Here is a 20,339-nt window from a genome sequence, read left to right as displayed (position 1 = left end):
GGTACCCTCAACCTTTGGCATTATACATGGTGACAAAATTCTCAAATAAGATACGCATAGATCTAGGAAGTCACTATGTAGAGGTTAAGAGTGAAGATTCTGGAGTCATATCATAGTGGCAGTACCAGTTATACAATCTTGGACATGTCACTTAGTCTCTGTAAGCTTCAGTAAAATGGGAATAATCATAGTATCTACTCCACAAGATGGTTACAAAGATGAAATAAGAATGAGCATGGAAAACTCTTATTATTGTGTCCAGAGCATAGTAAATTATCAATAAACATTAGCTGATATTATTTCTGCTTTAACCTATATTTTTCTCTTTACCCAATTCCAGGCAGTCTGCCAGCTGAGGATGAGAGGGGTTAGGTGTTCAATCAGAGATCACATTTTAGACATGTCCTAAATCTTGATCTCCAGGCAGCAGAAGATGTGGGGTACTTTGCCACCTCTAGTGAGATGCACAAGGCCCTGTGGGAGAGAGCTGTTCTCCAGTGCTGCCCTCCAGTAGGGCAAGGGGTAGAGGGGGACCTCCACCCTTAAGGTGCGCCAAAGTAATAAAAATGCGCCTGAGCACTGCATATGCAACCATTTCCAAAATGTGAGCATGTTTAAAACACAATGACAGCTTTAGATTCCAAACAAAAATCACTGCAATTTTTTTATTCTGTGACATAAACATATAAAGAAAATGGGTTTACTAACCAAAAGAAAAGAAAAGCTCACCCTTAAAATGGACTACAACCCCACTTGCCCACAGCCATCAAGAATAGATGTCAAGAGATCCAAGATGGTGGAATAAACACTGTGCCTGAGTCCTTCCGTAAATACATTAAAATTACAACTAAATTATAGAACCATCAACCTAAAGAACCATCAGAAGTCTAGCCAAACAGAAGTCCTATCACTGAAAATAGAAAGAAGAAACCATGTCAAGACCAGTAGGAGGGGCGGAGATGCAGAATGGGCCCTAAAACTCCCTGTGGTGGTTGAAAATCAGGGGGGATACCTCAGTTGTGGAGGTTCCCCCTGGAGGAGCAAGGGACCCCAGCCCCTAAACACCAGGCTCCCCAGCCCAGAGTACTGGTGCCAGGAAGAGAAGCCCCCCACAATATCTGGCTGTGAAAAACTGGGGATTTCGACGGTCAGGTGGGACAAATGGCTCTGGGAATCCTAGCCATCCTTGTAAATAGCCGGTGCACAGACTCACTCTCTCACAGGCACTTACCATGGACTCCAGCAAAGGGATGGTGACTTGGAGGGCTTTGGAGACATATTGTGGGCAGACTGAAGAATGTGGCTCCAGAGGGAGGACTGGAAGACAGACAGCATTTGCTTGGCGAGGAATTTCCTTCCCAAGCAGCCAGCAGGTGGACACCATCTTTCCTATATTGAGCCCGCCCCCTCTGGCTAACTCTGAATTTGATTGGCCTGGTGAACTCCTCTGCTCTGCCCTGCTGACTCACTGGGGCCCCACCCCATCCAACTCCCCCAATGTCAGAGGCACTTTCTCCCTAAACAGCCAGCCTGCATTGCACTCTTTCTAGGAAAACTACTGTAGTCTATGGGCCCCGGGTGAGCAGTGACTGGCCTCTGTGTGCTCCGAGACTTTCACTGAGTCACTCCAGGCTCAGCACTGACACCAAACCAGAGTCTACATTAACCTGGTGACCACAATTTTTTTCAATCTAGTGATTTTCTGAGACCCTGCCTCACTTAACTCATGTACCACCCGAGGCTTTATCGGTAGCTGAACCTTAAGGGAGCCAGCAGGTGGTAGCAGGCCTCCAGGTGTCCTGGTTTTTTGTGGAGCTACTCTAGACCCGGTACTGGTGGCAGCTGTCCGCAGTTCGCAATCTGGCCTCTCCCACACGCCTCCAGGTTTAGCACAGGCAGCAAATAACTGCAGATCATTTTGTAGCTCCTATGAGGTACCTCCTGGCCAGTCACAGGTAGTTGCTGACCTGGGCCCCTTCCAAGAGGTCCCAGAACTGATATACTTGAAGGTTGGCTTCACACCACAGCAGAGCACCACCCAATTAGCCCCACAAGTGGCACACACAAAGGGTGATCTCAACAGGCACCAGAGCCCATTGGGGAGAATCCCATTCAATGAGGAAAGCCTCCCACGCAGCAGCCCAAAAGCTGTGGACATGGCCAAACCCCACAGCCAGTCAGGCTGAGGGTTAATCCCACCCACTGACATGCCAACAGCAATCAAGGTGCAACTATAACAGGTGGGCACATACAACCGACACTCTAAGCGATGCTCCTGGAGCACCCGAAGCAGGTGACCAGGGAGACTGTGCCACTGGGCCCCACAGGACACCTATTACATAAGGCCACCTGGCCAAGACTGGGAGACAGAGCAGATCTACCTAATACATAGAAAGAAACACAGAGAGGCAGCCAAAATGAGGAAACAAAGAAGTGCATCCCAAATGAAAGAACAGGAGAAAACTCCCAAAAAATAACTAAATGAAATGAAGGCAAGCAACTCACCTGAGGTAGAGTTCAAAACAATGGTTATAAGGATGCTCAAGAAACTTAGTGAGAACTTCAACAAAAAGATAGCAAGCAATAAAAAAGACATAGAAACCATAAAAAAGAACCAGTCAGAAGTGAAGAATACAATAACTGAAATGAAGAATGCACTGGAAGGACTCACCAGCAGACTAGAAGAAGCAGAGGATCAAATAAGCGATTTGGAAGATAAGGTGGCAGAAAACAGCCAATCAGAACAGCAAAAAGAAAAAAGAATCCAAAAAATGAGTATGCTTCAAGAGACCTCTGGGAAACCATCGAGTGTAACATTTGCAGCACAGGGGTACTAGAAGGAGAAGAGAAAAAACAAGAGATTGACAACATATTTGAAGAAATGACTGAAAACTTTCCTAACCTGGTGAAGGAAATAGACATACAAGCTCAGGAAGTGCAGAGAGTCCCAAACAAGATGAACCCAAACATGCCTATACCTAGACACATTATAATTAAAACAGTAATGGTTAAAGATGAAGAGAGAATCCTAAAAGCAGCAAGAGAAAGGCAGCTAGTACCTTATAAGGGAGATCCCATAATGCTGTCAGCTGATTTCTCAACAGAAACGTTGCAGACCAGAAGGGACTGGCACAAAATATTCAACGTGATGAAAAGCAAGACTACTGTACCCAGCAAGGCTATCACTTAAAAATTAAAGAACAGATAAAAAGTTTCCCGGACAAGAAAAAGCTAAAGGAGTTCATCACCACCAAACCAGTATTACAAAGAATCTTAGAGGGACTTTTTTTAAGATGAAAAAAAAAAAATCAAAATTGTGAATAATAAAATGGCAATAGCTACATATCTATCAACAATTACTTACAATGTAAATAGATTAAATGCTCCAATCAAAAAAAATAGGAGAGCTGAATAGATAAGAAAAACGAAACCCTTACATATGCTGCCTACAAGAGACTCATTTCAGATTGAAAGATACATACAGAATGAAAGTAAAGAGATGGAAAAAGATATTTCATGAAAACAGGAAAAAAATCTGGAGTGGCAATACTTATACCAGACAAAATAGACTTTAAAACAAAGGCTTAGAAGAGACAATGAAGGACCCAGTAATCCCACTTCAGGGTATTTACCTGAAGAAACCCAAACTACTTCGAGGGGACATATGCACCCATATGCTCATTGCAGCTTTGCTTACAATGGCCAAGATGTGGAGGCAGCCTGGGTGTCCATCCATGGAAGAATGAATAATGAGAAGGTGGTACAAAAATAAGTGTACAATGGAATATTGCTTGGCCATGGAAGGGAATGGGTTCTTGCCATCTGTGGTGGCATGGATGGACCCGGAGGGTATTGGGATGAGTTGAGTGTCAGACAGATTCAATGTGATTTCACTTATCTGTGGAATCTAAGAACAAAATTTACAGACAAAAGAGAAACAAACTCATAGATACAGAGAACATTTTGGTGGTTGCCAGATGGGAGAGGTGTTGGGAATGTGGGTGAAAGAAGGAGATGGGATTAAGAAGTACAAATTGGTTGTTACAACGTACTTATGGGGATGTAGGGTATAGAATAAGGGATATACGCAATAATATTGTAATAACTATACATGGTGTCAGATGGGTACTAGATTTGTTGGGATGAGAGATGGCAGGGGGTTGGGGGCAGGGTGAAAAGGTGTAGGGTTTAAAAAGTACAAATTGGTAGTTACGAAACAGTCATGGGGATGTAAAGTAAAGCATAGGGAATATAGTCAATGAGATGGTAATAACTATGTATAGTGCCAGGTGGGTACTAGACTAGTCAGTGGGTCACTTCTTATAAATGTCTCACCACTATGCTGTACACCTTAAATATAAAATAATATTGAGTGTCAAAAAATAACTGAAATGCATTTGGCAATTAAAAAAAAAAAGACTGGATGTCAATACCTCCAATCCTATCTAGAGTCCAGGGCATTCGGATGGCTCATACTCTTTTAAGGAAGCAGGGTGTCTCCTTCCATTTTGGGAGGGAGTGATGAGCCTTGAATGGGGTTAAGTAGAGAGAGAGGGGACACCAAATATGTGAGCACGGCAAAGACAGAGCTGGGATTACCACCGCAGCTGCTGGCTCAGACCCCACCACTATTCACCAGTCTAGACCAAAAACCCCAGGAGTCCACCTCCAGCACAGCCTGTCGGAGGGGAAAGAAAATATACTCTCAAAGAGGCTGAAAAATAAAAAGAACTCCACAAAGAAGGCAAAGTAGCTACAGGCAAATCCACACAAAGGGGACCACTTTAAAGGAAAAACTCATGTTCCTGAGTTCTGAGCTGTGGGTAAGTTTCTGAAGAGGAGCATTTGCATTTTGGTTTTTCCCCTTTGTATAGTGAAGTAAGCAACAGGTAAAATCAGGCAGTCTGAAACAGGGGTGTGAGCAACTCAATGCAAATCTTAGAGTTGAAAGGCAGATAATCTCCATATGCCTCTCCGTGGGCTTTCAAGTTATCTGAGAAGAGAGGACAAATCAGCAAGGAGAAAGGAGCAGAAGGGAAGCAAAGGGAGAAGTCGCCTGTTTGTATTGCTGTCTCAGGAAATTCAGGAAACTATCACTAGGGGGAAAAAAATCAGGCAAATGACTTCCTCTCAGATCGTCCCCAACAGGAATATTTGGTTTGCTGTTGCTCTGTGAGGCTTCCTGCTGTCCTGCTTCTATTTCTGGGGTGACTTTCCTGGTGCAGGGTCTAAATAACTGCTACACACAGCAACTGCAGCCCTATCTGGCCCCAAGACATTCAAAGTCAACCCATGCCATTCAAAAAAGTACATGTGAATCAAAGTTTGGCTAACAAGAAAAGAAATGGCAGCAGAAATGCTTATCACAACAGGTCTAATAAGGGTGAGGCCCAATCTGTGTATCTCTAAACAGAGCCAGGAACCTGTGATCAAAATGGAAAATAAGATTTCATCTTGCACAGAAAAAGACTGTGCAGCCTGGATAGGATATTAAGTGGAATAATCCTTACAACCAAGAGTGGTATACCATTTCAATCAATCCTCTTTTAGTTCATTGCTATTTCAACACCTTTGAACTCAAAATTAAATATCCCCAGTAACAAGATTCAGGTCATGCGATTGGCTCTATGCATTCTCTAACAGGATGTGATGTGACCTCAAAATTCAAATTAAGTGGGTGTTTCTCTTAAATCCTGTCTCGAGACTGGAGTAGACTGCGAGATCTATTTAAGTCATTTGTGACACATTTGGTTTGATGAGTAGCTCTTTTTTATGCCCTTTTAACTTTAAAAGCTATCTCCCAGCACGTCTCGGTCCCTAAGTTTATTTCTACCATTAGAGGGGTGAATTAAAGGAGGAATCCTTCCAGGTAGTGACCTAAATGTTCTCTGTCATCAGCGTGCTACTTAGAAACCCTTGAAATACTGGTCATGCTTACATGCTCCCCACTAGAACTGGCACCCAAACAAGCTTTTGATTTCATTCTTAAATCCTTCTGTAATGCACGCTTTTCTGCCATTCCTACTTCTGAATTTAGTAGGTCACAAGGGAGAGATTTGCAGCTTAAATTCCTTTCTACAGGAGCTGGAGGCTTGGGTTCCAGTTCTGGCTCAGCCACTGTGTGGTTTCAAGCTTGGCTCTCACTTTTTAAAAAGCTGTGTGGTCTTAGATCCTTCACTTAATCTTTGGGCCTCTATTGCCCTGATCTATAAAATGAATGATTGCTGTGTTTCCTTTCAGTTTTAGTCTATTCTTATCCTACCTAATTTCTAGAATCCATAGGAATATTGATTGTATCATGTCTATAAAACTGCTTCATAAACCTTAAGTATTTCCTGGGAGCATTTCTTTAAATATAAAGCAAGGGGAAAGGTAATGTGATTTAACAGCAAGGTATCTTAACTTACACTAACATAGGAAGGGAAACAATTCTGTTTCTTGATTTCGTTGGAAGTGAAAAGTTCTTTGGCTGAATGTAACCCTGGCAGAGTGCAATCTGGGGACTGCTGTCTCTATGAGGGAGTCAGAAAAAAGAAATGTGACATGATTGTTTCCCTGTTGATTAAGAACTCAGACAGGACAGATCCTTGAAGAAGGTGGACTTGCAACATTCGTTGTTTCTGAACTTCAATTGAACTTCATATGGACTTCATGGCCGATACAAGTATGTAAATTCCTGAAATCTGTTCCCTCACACTTATCCCCCAAAAGGAGCCACAGCTATGTGACATGTAAGAAGAGACACAACAGCCTACAAAAACGTCACCTCTGACCCTCTCTACCACTACTTTCTGGGGACACTGACTTGTAAAACAATGATTTGTAAAATCCTTGCTAGAAATAAATATAAACACTGAGAAAATATATATGTTAGCATTAATAATCATCGTCTTCAACATTAACCTATCTAGCCTTCAAAACAAGAAAATCATGTCAACGCACACAAAACTTGAAAGATATTCTCACCACATGAAAAGCTTGGCTCTAATACAAATGCTCTTGAAAACTACAAGTGCCCAGGAAACATTCTGCCAAGATTTGGGCCACTTAATTAGGCCTCAGTAGAATCCAAATCTTAGGCTCTCCTTGCCTAAGATTTTTCTTTAAATGAACACGTTTTGCGTACAATCATTCAGTTCTGCAGCATTGCCAATATTCAAAAGGCTGGGTGCTACGTGCTGCAGAAGGTATTGAGTCTCTGCCATCATGGACCCAGAAGTCTAACAGACCTTTGTGCTTACAGTGACAATCCAGACAGACGACAAAATTAATGTTCATAGACCAGGCTTGAGAGGGTAAAAGCAGTATCTCGTATTTGGTCACCACCCTCTTAAGCACCAGATCATGTCCTCGGAGCCGTGCTTGGTGCATGCTGGCCAAAAAATTAACCTCTTTGCAATCTGAAAGTCCACTCTTGGGAGAATGTATGGTGAGAACCCCAACCAGATTTGTAAATCCCTTCTGCTGCTTCCACCATTCACAGATAACCATGACCTTGACATAGAGGGACATATGTCTTCCCAGACCATCAATCTTGTGTGGGTTTTCAAAAGTCCTAACCCCAGTATATCACCATGATTTCATAATGAATTTCATAAATGAATTTTTATTTTCTTTCAACTGAAAATGGTATAGGGGAAGAGTTGTTTTTTGTTTTGTTTTTCATGAGGGATCTTTCTTCTCGAAAAGGGGGAGAAAAATAAAGATATCCTTTACCTACTCCCTCTCTCCTCCCCCGTCTCTCCCCCCTTCAAAATCCCACTTCTAGAGATATTTGTTTATTTACAAACTGACTCTGAGAAGACATGAGAGGCGAAGTGGAAACACAGACCAGAAACGAAAGTGTAGTGAACACCAAGTGCAGTTACCAAGGCTGAAGTTGTCCAAAAAAAACCCACATTTGTTCTATTGCCATCAGGTCTCCCTTTTGAAGTGGTGTCACTCTTTCTAGGTATCCCCAAGGAGCTGAGCATGTTCAAAGAGGATGCTGTCACAGAATCCGTAATGGTCTTAGGTTTCAACAACACAGAGGCAGAGCAGGGGCCAGGGAGAGTGTTTCTCCATGGCATAACTTGTCTGGAAGCCTCATCTCACCTAGCCACGAGGAAGTCTGAAAAACTCAAGGCCACCTAGTCAATCAGCGTTATTTATTTGTCATGGAAAAGGCACTGGAGAAAGATGGCAAGGAGGGACCCTTGTTCCAAGCTCCTTCCTGCAATACACACAGCTATTGGCAGGAAGAGACAACTTTGAGTGAACTTACAAATGGACATCCTTGATCTATGTGCAAACCATACATGTGTACTCACGAACACTTATGGCTTGTGCGCTAACACAAGAGAGACATTCCCTTTGATTAGATACAGAGTTCAGTGGAATCAGCTCTGGACCAGAACACGTGGCTTCTCGGCTCTCAGGAACTTGGAGAAGCCCTTAATCTTGGTGAGCCTCACTCTTCTCATCCTAAAATGGAAGTTACAAGATCTGTCCCAATGAGGATCAGATGAAATCATGTACATGAAAGCACTATATAAAGTATAAGGCAGCATACTACTGGAAGGAATCACTATTTATGCTGAATAAGTAGGCAATAATCCAGATGCCAACTATTTTGTTATCTTCTCACTAGGCTAGGTGATCTGGCCAGTAGGTGAGTGGGTACAACTTTCCCCACTTAAACGTGCACAGCCAACATGTAAATCTGTAATAGACAGGTTTATTATTTATAAACCTATTTCAATATGCTATATCGTTTCTAGATCTCTTCTGGATCTCCAGGCAATAGAAAACATCAAATTGAAAAAAAATTATTTGTAAATTAACTGGACCAGAAGGAATTTTTATCACCTGTTTGTAGACCTGCCTTATTTGCAAAATTAATTTCTAAGAAATGGGGCATTACTATGCTTACAATAGTGTCTTCTGATGCGAACTTCTTTCCTTCTATAATTTTCCTCCTTATAAAATCTGCTCCAAATTTCCCGATGTAAATAAGAAAGAAGTTTTATGTTTGTTTGTTTGTCTGCATTAAGATATATTTGCCAAAGGTTTGGAAACCTAAAATTAGAATAGTTAATAAGCAACTACTGACATTTATCACCTTCCTTGGAATTTACCACTAACCCTGTGACATTATCTTTCTTGGGCTAAATTAAAAGACAAATTCCAATCCTGCATGGTAGCCACCAAAAGCATATATTTGAAAAACAGAATTCAGCGTGCCATATTATGCATTATTTAATGGTATGCAAATTGTAAGTCAGACAGTTAGGAAAACCACACTTCAGCATTAATAAACAACAACACTACTACTACATTAATTATGATATTGCGAACTTCATAATGATTTATTCCCAAGTTTTGCATTTTGATTCTCCTTGAAAATTTATGCCATCTGATAAGCAGTAACCTATTTCCCCTCCTACACCTCCTACCCATTCCTCAAATCTGTTCCTCGTACCCACCCAATAGGTGTCTGCAGTAAACGGTACAGAAATACAAAGTCATAAGCAGCTGCATTGTCTTATAAACATTAATAATTAAAGAACAAGCAAACACCACCTAAAGCTCCAACATTTATTGTGTCAATGTTAAGCACACTTTTTAAAAGACAACATAGAATGTATAGAAACAAGGGGTTGGGGACTCATGCTTATTTCCACAATACGGGTAATTAGGTTGGCTGGTTTCAGAAGGGCCAGGACCCCACTCGGAACAGCGATGGTCCATTGGCCCTCTCTATGGGACTGATTCACTATTCCAATTCGGGTCTGTTTTTTTGTTTTTACTTTTTATTAAAAAATATAAATAAAATGGCACTGAGGTCCAGGCAGGAAGGATTCTGCAGGACTCTGTCTGCGCACACGGCTTCTTGGAGGCTACTGTCAGAAAACATCACAAACTAGCAGGATGACACACCACGCAGATGTCGGCCAGGCGGCACGCGTCCACCCCGCCCCTGGGGACTTCAAATTTTCTCAGAACTTAAGGGCTCTCGAGCTTCCATCCGAAAACTGCCACACATCTTGAGCTCTCTGGGTACTACGCCGAATGGGGGTGTGTGAAGAACCTAAAAAGAGGTTGGAGACAGAGGAGGGGAAAAAAAAAGTACAGGTGTGACTTGGCCCAGAGATTGTCTGTTCTCTAACTAGCTTTTTACAATTATAACTTAAATCAACCACAGGTTGAGCCACTGGCATCTTAAACATGATTTCAAACTCAGTCTTCCCCCCACAACCCCCCACCCAAATCTCTGACCTCCGATTACCTTTCCCATGATCTCCCTCCCTGCCTTCCCCCAAAGGACCCAGACCCCCTATGCAATCATATGATAGTCCTAATAAACTTGGGACACACCTGGAAAGAAACACTTTCCCTTATGACTGAGAAAACTGAGTAGGAAACAGTCCTTTGGTTGAGGAGAACAGGGGAGGGAAGAGGGAAGGGGACATTTCCTTAAAATAATAATAAAATTATAAAGAAACAAAAAATCAAAATTGATGTAAAAGCAGCACAACGAAAACATGAAATGTCATCAAGTTCAACGTCAAAGCAGCCAACGATTTACAAGAGGCGAACAAATCTCTGAAGAGGAAACCAGAACCCAAAATAGTTGCTCCCAAATTGCACCAAAAACTGCCTGTAGTTTCGTTCAAACATGCAGTTTTCTTTCTTTTTTTCTTTTTTGTAAGGGGGAAAGGCAATGGTGAGGGGAAGAAGGGAGTGGTTATTTTCCTCCGGGGTTCCTCCCTTGCTGTGTACATTGACTTGAAGCAGCAGAACTGGGAGTCCGGATGTGCCGAGGAAGAGGGCTACCACTGTGGCATTCCAGGTCTTGTTGTCATGGCAACCTGAAGCAGGGGCCTGGGGCCTCCTCTCCCTTGACTTGGCTCCGGAGGAGGCCCAGGGTCTGGAGCTCAGCTGCTCTCACCAATCCCCCCTGAACAGTAGAGACCTGGGCTGAGGGGCCTGCTGTGTCCAGGTGAGCTCTGGGAATCCGGTTCCCATCCAACCCTACGTCATTGTCGTTGAGGCCCCTTTAGCTGATACCCCCATCAAACTTCTTTGTTAGACCTCCTACCAATACTTAAAGCACTAAGAGACAAAATATAGCATGGGCATGTACCATGTTCACTGCCACTTAAAAGCACAGCCCCCTATGGGTTTGGGGGGGGGGGTCCTACTTTAGAGGATAGACTTTGGAGAAATCACTTAGATTGCCTTTTCTGCTGTCTCATGAAGACCTGACATATGCTCCCTTTAAGCAGTCTTTGCCACTTTACAGAAAGGAAAAACAGTATTTGGATCAACCATTGAGTTGTGTTCAGCCAAGTTTGAGTACAATGACCCACGTGAACTGTATTGGTCTCCTTTCCCATTTGAAAGGAAGGAATTCATTGCATCCCATGACCATAGATGATACTGGGAAATAGAGAGAGAGAGAGAAACAGGCCCATCCCCCTTAGATGATTTACTGGCCATGTGTTTTACTAAATGAAACAGCGGGCTAATGGGATAACAAGACGACAGCAAACGAAAGTGCATACCCAACAACCCATGTCTATAATTTGTAGCTACAGCAGCCCTGGAATAAATGTACATGGTCTCATTTCTGCCTATGCGTTCTGATCTCCATTTCTCTAAAAATGGATTCGTTTATTCATAACTGGGAGAGCTGCAGGGCCTTAGGAGACACTTAGGAAATTTTGCTGAGTGGCTCACGCCTTTTAAAAGCTAACAGTCTTTTAAAAAACATTTTTCCAAGCAGGTTTAACGAACGCTCCCAATCCCATCCTCATACCGGCAAAATTCCCACAAGTTTTCTTTTTTAAGTGGGAAGTTGTCTGAAAAAAAAGAGAATGGGATGGGTACATTCTTGAACATACCAGGCCCAGGGACAATGGAGTAACAGAATCATAATGAAGAACACACGATTACAACACAGTCATAAGAAATGATGTTTGTGTGTGTGTATACGGAGCGTGGAGGGGGGGGGAGAGGTTTAAAAAAAGAAAACACTGGATTTCCTCCCTCATTCTCTGTGAGTAAAGTGTTTGAAGCAGGATAGGATGGGGCCTGAGGCTTCTCAACTCCTTTTCAGGAAGGCCTGAAATATCCCAGTACCTTTTAACAAACTTCGAGTGTTTGTGAATAAACCACCTCATTTCCTTATTTCCCCAAATGAAATGATATCTAACCCTCACCGCCACTTCCTTTCAAATTCTCACTTCACACATTATGTATACAGTATGTATTTATTGCATATACAAAAATGGCATTTAAATAAACAGTTCTGTCACAGAATGCCCTGGGAAAAACTCAGCTACTTCACACTTCCTGCCATTGCTGGTACAAATGAAGAACCAAGTGTTCACCTCACTTCTTAGCCACGTTTAAAATGTTTGTCAGTCCTTTTGTAGGTCCTAAATAGAGAAGACAGTAAATGATCTCAGGATGGAGAAAGCACTTGCACTGGAAGAATTTCCGGATTAAAGTGTGTGAGAAATAGTATTTGCTGTATTCCTGTTTATTAAGTTGTTCTCAAAATGAAGATAAAAAGGAAGGTTTTCACAAGTAGCAGTTCAGGTATGTAGAGAACATTGCATCAGCACTTCGGGAGTCTCATATAACCTTACTTGAGAATTTTGAAAAATGTTAATGTTCTTAGTATTTCCTCATTTTAAAAAGATATCACGATTCATCCTACTGTTGGAAATGTTTGTTATTTTACATTAAGATTTTTAATTTTAGAGTTCTGGATACAAGATGTCATTTATAAGGTATATTCTTGTTGCGTAGGTTTTCATGTTTCTATTGTTCACTCAGCTTCAGAAATCATATTTTATAAGAGGGCTTCAATAAGTCAGGAGACTAAGTACCCTGAAGAACCTGTCTCCCAGTAAATTTATTTAACTTCGGGACCATGTAAATCAAACATAATCTGTGATTTATCACCAGATGTTTGCACCCCTCCTCACTCCCCATTTGATTTAAGAAATTTGAAGACACAAGTATACAGTATCCACCATTAATTCTGTCTGTCAGGAAGCAAAACCTAATTACACTAAAAGCTTCATATACTGAGAAATTAATATGAATACTGTATATAAAATGTGTACAGCTGCACTCATAGCTCCCAATAAAAGAGTGATAGGGACACACAGCAGTTTATGGACATTTAATATGGTGGAGAAGACACATCTAAAACTGGCCTGGCACTGGGGGATATTTCTGTCTGTCTTGACCAGCATTCTGGATTCAGTTGTGAAGTAACCTAATCTAAAACACATATACCTCCCCTCAGTTCACTGCCAATTATCAAGTTCTACAAGGTACCCGCCCTCCCCAGCCCATCCCATTTCATCCCAGCTCCAGTATAATGCTCTCCCAAATCCTCTCTTACCAGATTCCTCTCTGCCTCCACTCTCTGCTTTCCCACCCAAATGGGCCTTAAAAAAAAAAACCAAAAACAAAACACCTACTACTTTCTCTTTATTTTAGAAAGATAAAACTATTCTTGCCTCAGATAAAAGGCTTTACATGAAAAGTCCACCTCACAGGCACCAGGGCATAAGAACTGAGCAACAAAAAAATGCTACCACAAGAAGACAACAGGATGGCTTTTGTTTTGGTTTTTACAAAAATAAGAACAATGTCTTATTCATTCGTCTACACTGGGAATGGGGAGACAGGATCACAGACATATGTGTTTTAATAAAGCAAATAGATACTGCAACATGCAGTATTTGTATATCTGACAACACAGATTTCTAAGGAAGGGTTTTAAAATAGACTTAGCTTGCTCTTCAAAGATGTTTCATTTCATAAATCTGTTGATTGGCCAAAAGATATTGAAGAATATCCCCACCCTCATTTGCTATCAGTCAAGAAGACCTTATAAAAACACCTAGAAGATCTATTTTGTCTAGGGTCCCTAGGACCTCGGAATCACAAGGCAAACCACCATACACCTCAGAAAATCAGTGGCTGATTCCACAGATTTGGCCACATCCGGCTAACCTCCTGGCTACTGCTTTCTTCTCTCTCTCTTTCTCTATCCTCCCCCCCCCATGCCATTACTTCTGGATGTTTAGATTTGGGAGGTGGGGTTATTTTTGATATGAGAAAAGACTCTTATGTGAGAACGAAAAAGCTGATTTATTTTTTAAAAACCTTGTTTACATTATGTTCTAAGGTAGGGATGGGAGAATAGAAAAGAACTTTTAGACAAGAATAGCAAACTATCCAAAGGAAATAAAAACTTAAGATGCTATTACCACTAAGTTTTAAATTTATATCTGAATGGATTACTGCTAAGAGATGGAGAGAAAGTTTTTAACATCAAACTGAAAACACCTTCCATTTCCTGAAAATTATTCTAGAACTATAGTCTAAAAACTATTCCCATGGCTTGAGATATGTCTATTTTAATATAGTAAGTACTTTATGTTCCTTTGGGGTATAATACACGCATCAAAATGCCCATAGAAATAATCCTGAAAAAGACTGACTGGCCTTCTCTTAAAACCTGTTATTTTCTTGAAAGTAATTTACAGCGTGTGTCAAATGAGGACACAAGAAGCTTACATTGTGTACTTTAATTTTTTTTTATTTTTTCAATAAAGGGACAAAATGGGTGTATGAACAGGTTAATGCAGACAACTGCCAAAAAAACACAGACAGTGGTTTTTCCAATAGAACTTAACAAAGACCAGAAACAAATACAATAAAAAGCCAGGTTGTAATGACCTTTGGTCATCCAAATAAAAAAAAAATAAAAACAAAGAAAAATAAAAGATCAAATTAAGTGCCTCTGTTTTGAACAGGGCACATAAGCAATAATAAATAGTGACTCCCATAGTAAAAGATAAAATTTCAAGTTACGACAAACAGCTTTCATTACAGGAATAGAAAAGGCCAATAACAAAATATTCTGCATTGCCATTTACAAAAAAGTATTGACTAAAGCGGGCTTTCTCTTTAATATGCTTTGCATATGAAATTCTTTCCAATCTAAATATAAAGCACCATTTAGTTTTTGGCAATGAAAAAAACTGCAAAACATTGTGTTTTTTTTTTCCTTTTTTTTTTTCTTTCTTTCTTTTACTGCATATGAAGGTAAGATGCTGGAATGTAAGGGTGATAGGAGGAAAGGGACAAAAAGCACACTACATAACAAACCAACGTTATTAGCTTGCAGTACTGCATACAGTATGGCAGCAGGAAAAAGGAACAAAAAAGGATATGTACAACCCCTATGACAGCCATCCGTGTGACATTCTAGCAGGCTCCCCCAAACCGCCATTATATGGCTTCTCATCTGTACAATGTCACACTTTTTTGTTTCTCTCTCTTTTTTTTCTTTTTTGAAGCATACAAATAATTTGCACTATATTATCCTGCCAAATTAAAAAAATATACTGTGGCAGCCTGTCTTTTTTTTTCCACTACCAAAAAAGGTACATTGATACCTTTTAAGAGAACAAGCAACAGTTAAAAATACAAGCTTCAATATAAATACTATAGTGCCTAACACTAGATGAACATTTAATTCAAATACCATTCTAGAAATACAGAAAAAAGACCATAAATGTGTTTTAGCATAGGAATCAACATGAGTGTGCATTTTCCTATATTTAAGTACTATATAATCTTAAACCTTTCCCCAATGTATGTTTTTTTTTTTTTACAACCTGAAGAGCGGTGTGTATCCAAGGCATAGAATTTCCACTACCATTTTTAAATGGATAACAAGTCTTGTAACACCACCAAGACAATGGAACCCTAAAATGCAGTTCCCCCCTAAACATAATGAAGTGTTTTAAAAAAATTTTTTCTTAACATTTATATTTTAAAAAGTTTTGTACAAAAAAATCCTTGCACTGTAGAAGCAAAAGCAATCATTCATTTCTATGTTAAGTGTATTCTGTTTTCCATTCACAGCGCTTGCAATGTTGAGTCCGAGTAAGTAAGCTCATTAGTCAAGTAAATGGCTGGCAAAGGTTGTTTTTTTTAGTTTTTTTTTAAAAATGCTCATCAATGAGATTGTGTTCAATTTTTTTTTTCAGCATTCTTGCAACTTTTCCCTTAAGTATAGACCTGTAAACTGGGAAAATTGTACAGTGCACTTAATTGTCCTATCTGAGCAGGTTTATTTTATACTCAACCTCTGTATCTCTGATTAGAGAAAAGATACAGATATTACAGGCAGAGTCAAGTGCTATTTGAACACCAACTGGGGCAGATGCTAGCTTAATAAAAAAGAAAAAATCAAAAAATAAAATAAAAACAATGAATCCTCTTTCATGTTAACACAAATAGCACACAGTGTATGGAAAAGAAATGAAGTACAACTTTTAGGGAGCACAGACATATATACTGCTACTCTTAAAATTCTTTCTCTTTTAAGAATGTCACATTTAAACGCAAGTCTTAAGAATTCATAGTTAATCATCATTGTATCAATATTAGCTTATACACCTGTTCTAGTTTAAAATGGCAAATAGTACCAAGTTGTGCTAGTAAATCATATATTTTTTTCCTCTGTTACCCTCTGTCAAACCTTATTGCAGTCTCTTATTTTTAATATGGTATACGAGGTCTTAAAGTTAATCGTCTGATTGTCCCTTTGACAACCAAGTAGATCGGGATCTATTTCTTTTGGTGCCAGAATTTTTTTAAAAGACATTATTTAAAACAAGTATCTTTATGAAATGAATTCTTTACTCATGTATTTAATCATTCCAGGGCTTTTGCACGTTGCACATTCAATGTAATCATTATTTTTAAAAAAAAAAATAAAACTTTGGGCAAAACAGCCCATTTCTTTTAAGCTCTCACCAGGAGCAAAATAGCTTTTATACTGGTATAATCAGTTTTGCTTACAAGATTAAACTAAAGGGAAAATGATGATTAACTAGGACATAATGGGTCATATTTTTAGGTAGCCATTGTTGTGAGAAACACAATATAGAATTGTATGCTAGGTCCTAAGGTTTATTACCTTACCCAATGCTGAATTAAGCTACAAGTTTATAACAAGTAGAAAGAACCATCAACGTGGTTTAAATAGATCCAAGGCACTCATATTTTAAAACCAAATGATAGAATAAACATTTTGTTTTTCTGTTAATTTGTCAATTCAAGGCCTTTTTTCTCTCCAATTGATACATTTAACCCTTTAGAGACAGTCATTTAGCTCATAGAGACTTTCAGCGCTATCTATTCCGTCTCTAGAGGGTTAATCCAAAGACTGTTTTTCCTCCTTACATTATAAAATAAAACTGTACATGATATGTATTACAGAATGTATGCAGCATGGTCTTTTTCTCTCTCTCTCTCTTTTTCTCTAAGAACGGAACTGGAAACAGCAACATTTTTGCTCAGCAACGAATCGGGGACAATTTAAAATAGCTATAACATACCATACATGCTGTCTAAGTTTAAAAAAAAAACATACACAACATGTAAATTATTGCACAAGAGAAAGGCTCAAAGTTTGCGTAAAATGCAATAGTATTGCCCCATACAGATCATGCATTCAAACGGTGAGAACATAAAGGAAAAAAAGAAAAAGGAAAAAGAAAAAGAAAAAAAAAACAGGTGTGCTGGTGACAAGCACTCTGATATTCTTAGCTTCTGTTACTTTTGTTTGTTTGTTGTTTGTTTGTTTGTTTAAATCACATGGGACTAGAAAAAAATCCTACTGGGAGTGGGGCTGGAGGGCGATGGGTGGGGGGCGGGTGAAAAAAGGAGGTGTCAGGTGGGAGTGAGGGAGGGGTATTAATATACCTCTATTCAGTTTTTATATCATTATTCAACACTCGATCACTGTGCCATTTTTTCATGTGTTTCTCCAGGGTACTGTACACGCTAAAAGGCATCTTACAAATTTCACATTTGTAAACGTCCTTCCCCACCTGGCCATGCGTTTTCATGTGCCTGGTGAGCTTGCTACTCTGGGCACAGGCATAGTTGCACAGCTCGCATTTATAAGGCCTTTCGCCCGTGTGGCTTCTCCTGTGGACAGTGAGATTGCTACAGTTCTTGAAGACTTTCCCACAGTACTCACAAGTGTCGCTGCGTCTGCCCTCTTTTGAGCTGGGCCTGCCCGGGCCCGGACCACTAATATGGGGCGTGCTCCCTCCACTTCCCGTGCCGCTGCGCCCCGAGATCCCTCCGTCCAGCTCCCCGGGGGGCGTGGAGAAGCGCAAGCTCCCATTCTCCGAGGAGTGCTCCGACGAGGAGGCGAAAGGCGATTGTCTGGAGTCTCCGAAGCTAAGGAAGGGATCTTTGAGCTGCCTGGAGGCCGCGTAGCCGGCTAGCCACTGCGAGTACACGTTCTCGGTGTTGGGCATCGCGGCGGGGGGCAGGTCGAACTCCTTCTCGAGCTTGATGCGCTTGGAGAAGGGGCTCAGCGAGCTGGGACTGCCCAGCAGCAGCTTTTTGGACAGGCCCCCTGAGGCTGACTCGCCTGGGGAGCAGCCGCGGCCGTTAACAGTGCCATCGTCTATGCGGTCCGACTCGCCCGCCACCGAGTCTTCATCGCACGTGTCCCTGTGGCCCTCAACCTCAGCCAGGTGGCCGCGCTTATGCTTCTCGCCCAGGACCTGGTGGAAGGCCTCACTGAAGTGCTGCATGGAGCTGAGCACCATGCCCTGCATGACGTCAGGCAGGCTGCGGCCCTCGTCGCCCACGCCTACCACGGCGCCCCGAGAGCTGTTTTCATGGTGGCGCGCCGCCTCCAGGCTCAGCCCGAAGCCGTAGTCCACCCGCTCGCTCTCCGTCAGCTCCTCCTCCTCCTCTTCCTCCTCTTCCTCCTCTTCCTCCTCGTCCTCCTCTTCCTCCTCGTCCCCGTTCTCCGGGATCAGGTTGGGGTCGTTCTCGCTCTTGAACTTGGCCACAACGGACTTGAGCGCGCTGCTGGCGCTGCCCACCAGGTCGCTGGTGCCGGGTTCCGGGGAGCTGGCAGTGGAGAGGCCGTCGTCCGACTTGACCGTCATGGGGGATGACTTGTGCATGTGCGTCTTCATGTGGCGCTTCAGCTTGCTGGCCTGCGTGCACGCGTGGTCGCACAGGTTGCACTTGTAGGGCTTCTCGCCCGTGTGGCTGCGCCGGTGCACCACCAGGTTGCTCTGAAATTTGAACGTCTTGCCGCAGAACTCGCATGACTTGGACTTGACCGGGGGCTGGGAGGGAGGAGGGGCGGATTGCAGAGGAGGGAGGGGGGGCGTCGCCAGGAAGGGTGGCTTGCTACCTGGCTGGAATGGTTGCAGTAACCTTTGCATAGGGCTGGGCCGGCCTGGGGACAGCGGTGGGCTAGACGTGTTCCCTGCCAGCTCTCTAAGTCTCCTAGAGAAATCCATGGCGGGAGGCTCCATAGCCATTGGGTTCAACCGCAGCACCCTGTCAAAGGCACTCGGGTGATGGGTGGCCAGGGCCATCTCTTCTGCCCCCAGGCGCTCTATGCGGTGGGGGTCCAAGTGATGTCTCGGTGGTGGGCTAAACAGGGGGGGAGTGGGTGGAAAGCGCCCTTCTGCCAGGCCGGAAGCCTCTCTCGATACTGATCCTGGTATTCTTAGCAGGTTAAAGGGGTTATTGTCTGCAATATGGATCCCATGGAGAGGTGGCTGGGAAGGACATTCTGCACCTAGTCCTGAAGGGATACCAACCCGCGGGGTCAGGGGACTTCCGTGGTCGCTTTCTAAGTAGATTCTTAATCCATGAGTGTTCTGTGCGTGTTGCAAGAGAAACCATGCACTGGTGAATGGCTGTTTGCAAGTTGTACATGTGTAGCTGCTGGGCTCATCTTTACCTGCAAAATAATACAATACCAACATCAATGTTTAATCATGGAGGAGGGCAACAGCAATTGCTTATTTATGTTCCTCTTCCAGCCTTTCCTGCCCCCAGCCCTCAACCCTAAGGCCTGAGTCCTTCCTGACCTGTATCCCCTGTACCTAGATGGTGCCTTGCACACCTAGTGGTTGGTGCCCAATAAATATTTGTCAAATCAGTCTTTCTATCGTTTAACTCAGTTCTAAGAATTTTAAACCCAGTCTCCAAAGCAGAAAAATCTAGTCTAATTCAAGCTTGAGGCTGATGAGCCCTACAGCCGAGGGAACCTCAGCAAACATCTTCTGAACCTTCCAGTCTTTCACCTGCCGTGGTTTGGGGAAGTCATTTCATCTCTGTGCCTCTGTTTCTCATTGTTAAGTGAGGGACTTGGACAAGGTGACCTAAGGGAAACTTTTCTGCTCCCTAAATCCCATCGTTCTATTCCCCCCTGGATGGCAGGTGAACTTTCTAAATAGGCAATCATTTCACAGAGATATCAAAAA

The 20,339-nt window shown here is 42.0% G+C and overlaps 1 protein-coding gene across 6 annotated transcripts in view; it reads right to left on the bottom strand.

Moving 5' to 3' along the window:
* Positions 1-9,562: 9,562 nt before the first annotated feature.
* Positions 9,563-20,339, bottom strand: part of BCL11A (BCL11 transcription factor A) — a gene marked incomplete at its 5' end in the record, with an annotated part of 100,012 nt that continues 89,235 nt past the window's right edge. For 3 of the 6 annotated variants that reach the window (XM_081068453.1, XM_081068454.1, XM_081068458.1), the window contains one exon: positions 13,431-19,813. In XM_081068453.1, coding sequence (XP_080924579.1) covers positions 17,793-19,813 — 2,021 coding nt within the window. In that variant the 3' untranslated portion in view covers positions 13,431-17,792. Of the gene's footprint in view, positions 10,070-13,430; positions 19,814-20,339 lie in introns of those variants that run through there. The other 3 variants (XM_081068455.1, XM_081068456.1, XM_081068457.1) reach the window with 3 other exon arrangements.

The sequence above is a fragment of the Rhinolophus hipposideros genome, assembly GCF_964194185.1.
Source record: "Rhinolophus hipposideros genome assembly, chromosome: 12".
Lineage (NCBI taxonomy): Eukaryota > Metazoa > Chordata > Mammalia > Chiroptera > Rhinolophidae > Rhinolophus > Rhinolophus hipposideros.
The sequence above is the reverse complement of the archived record's forward strand: the minus strand, read 5'-3'. Positions and strand labels throughout refer to the sequence as shown.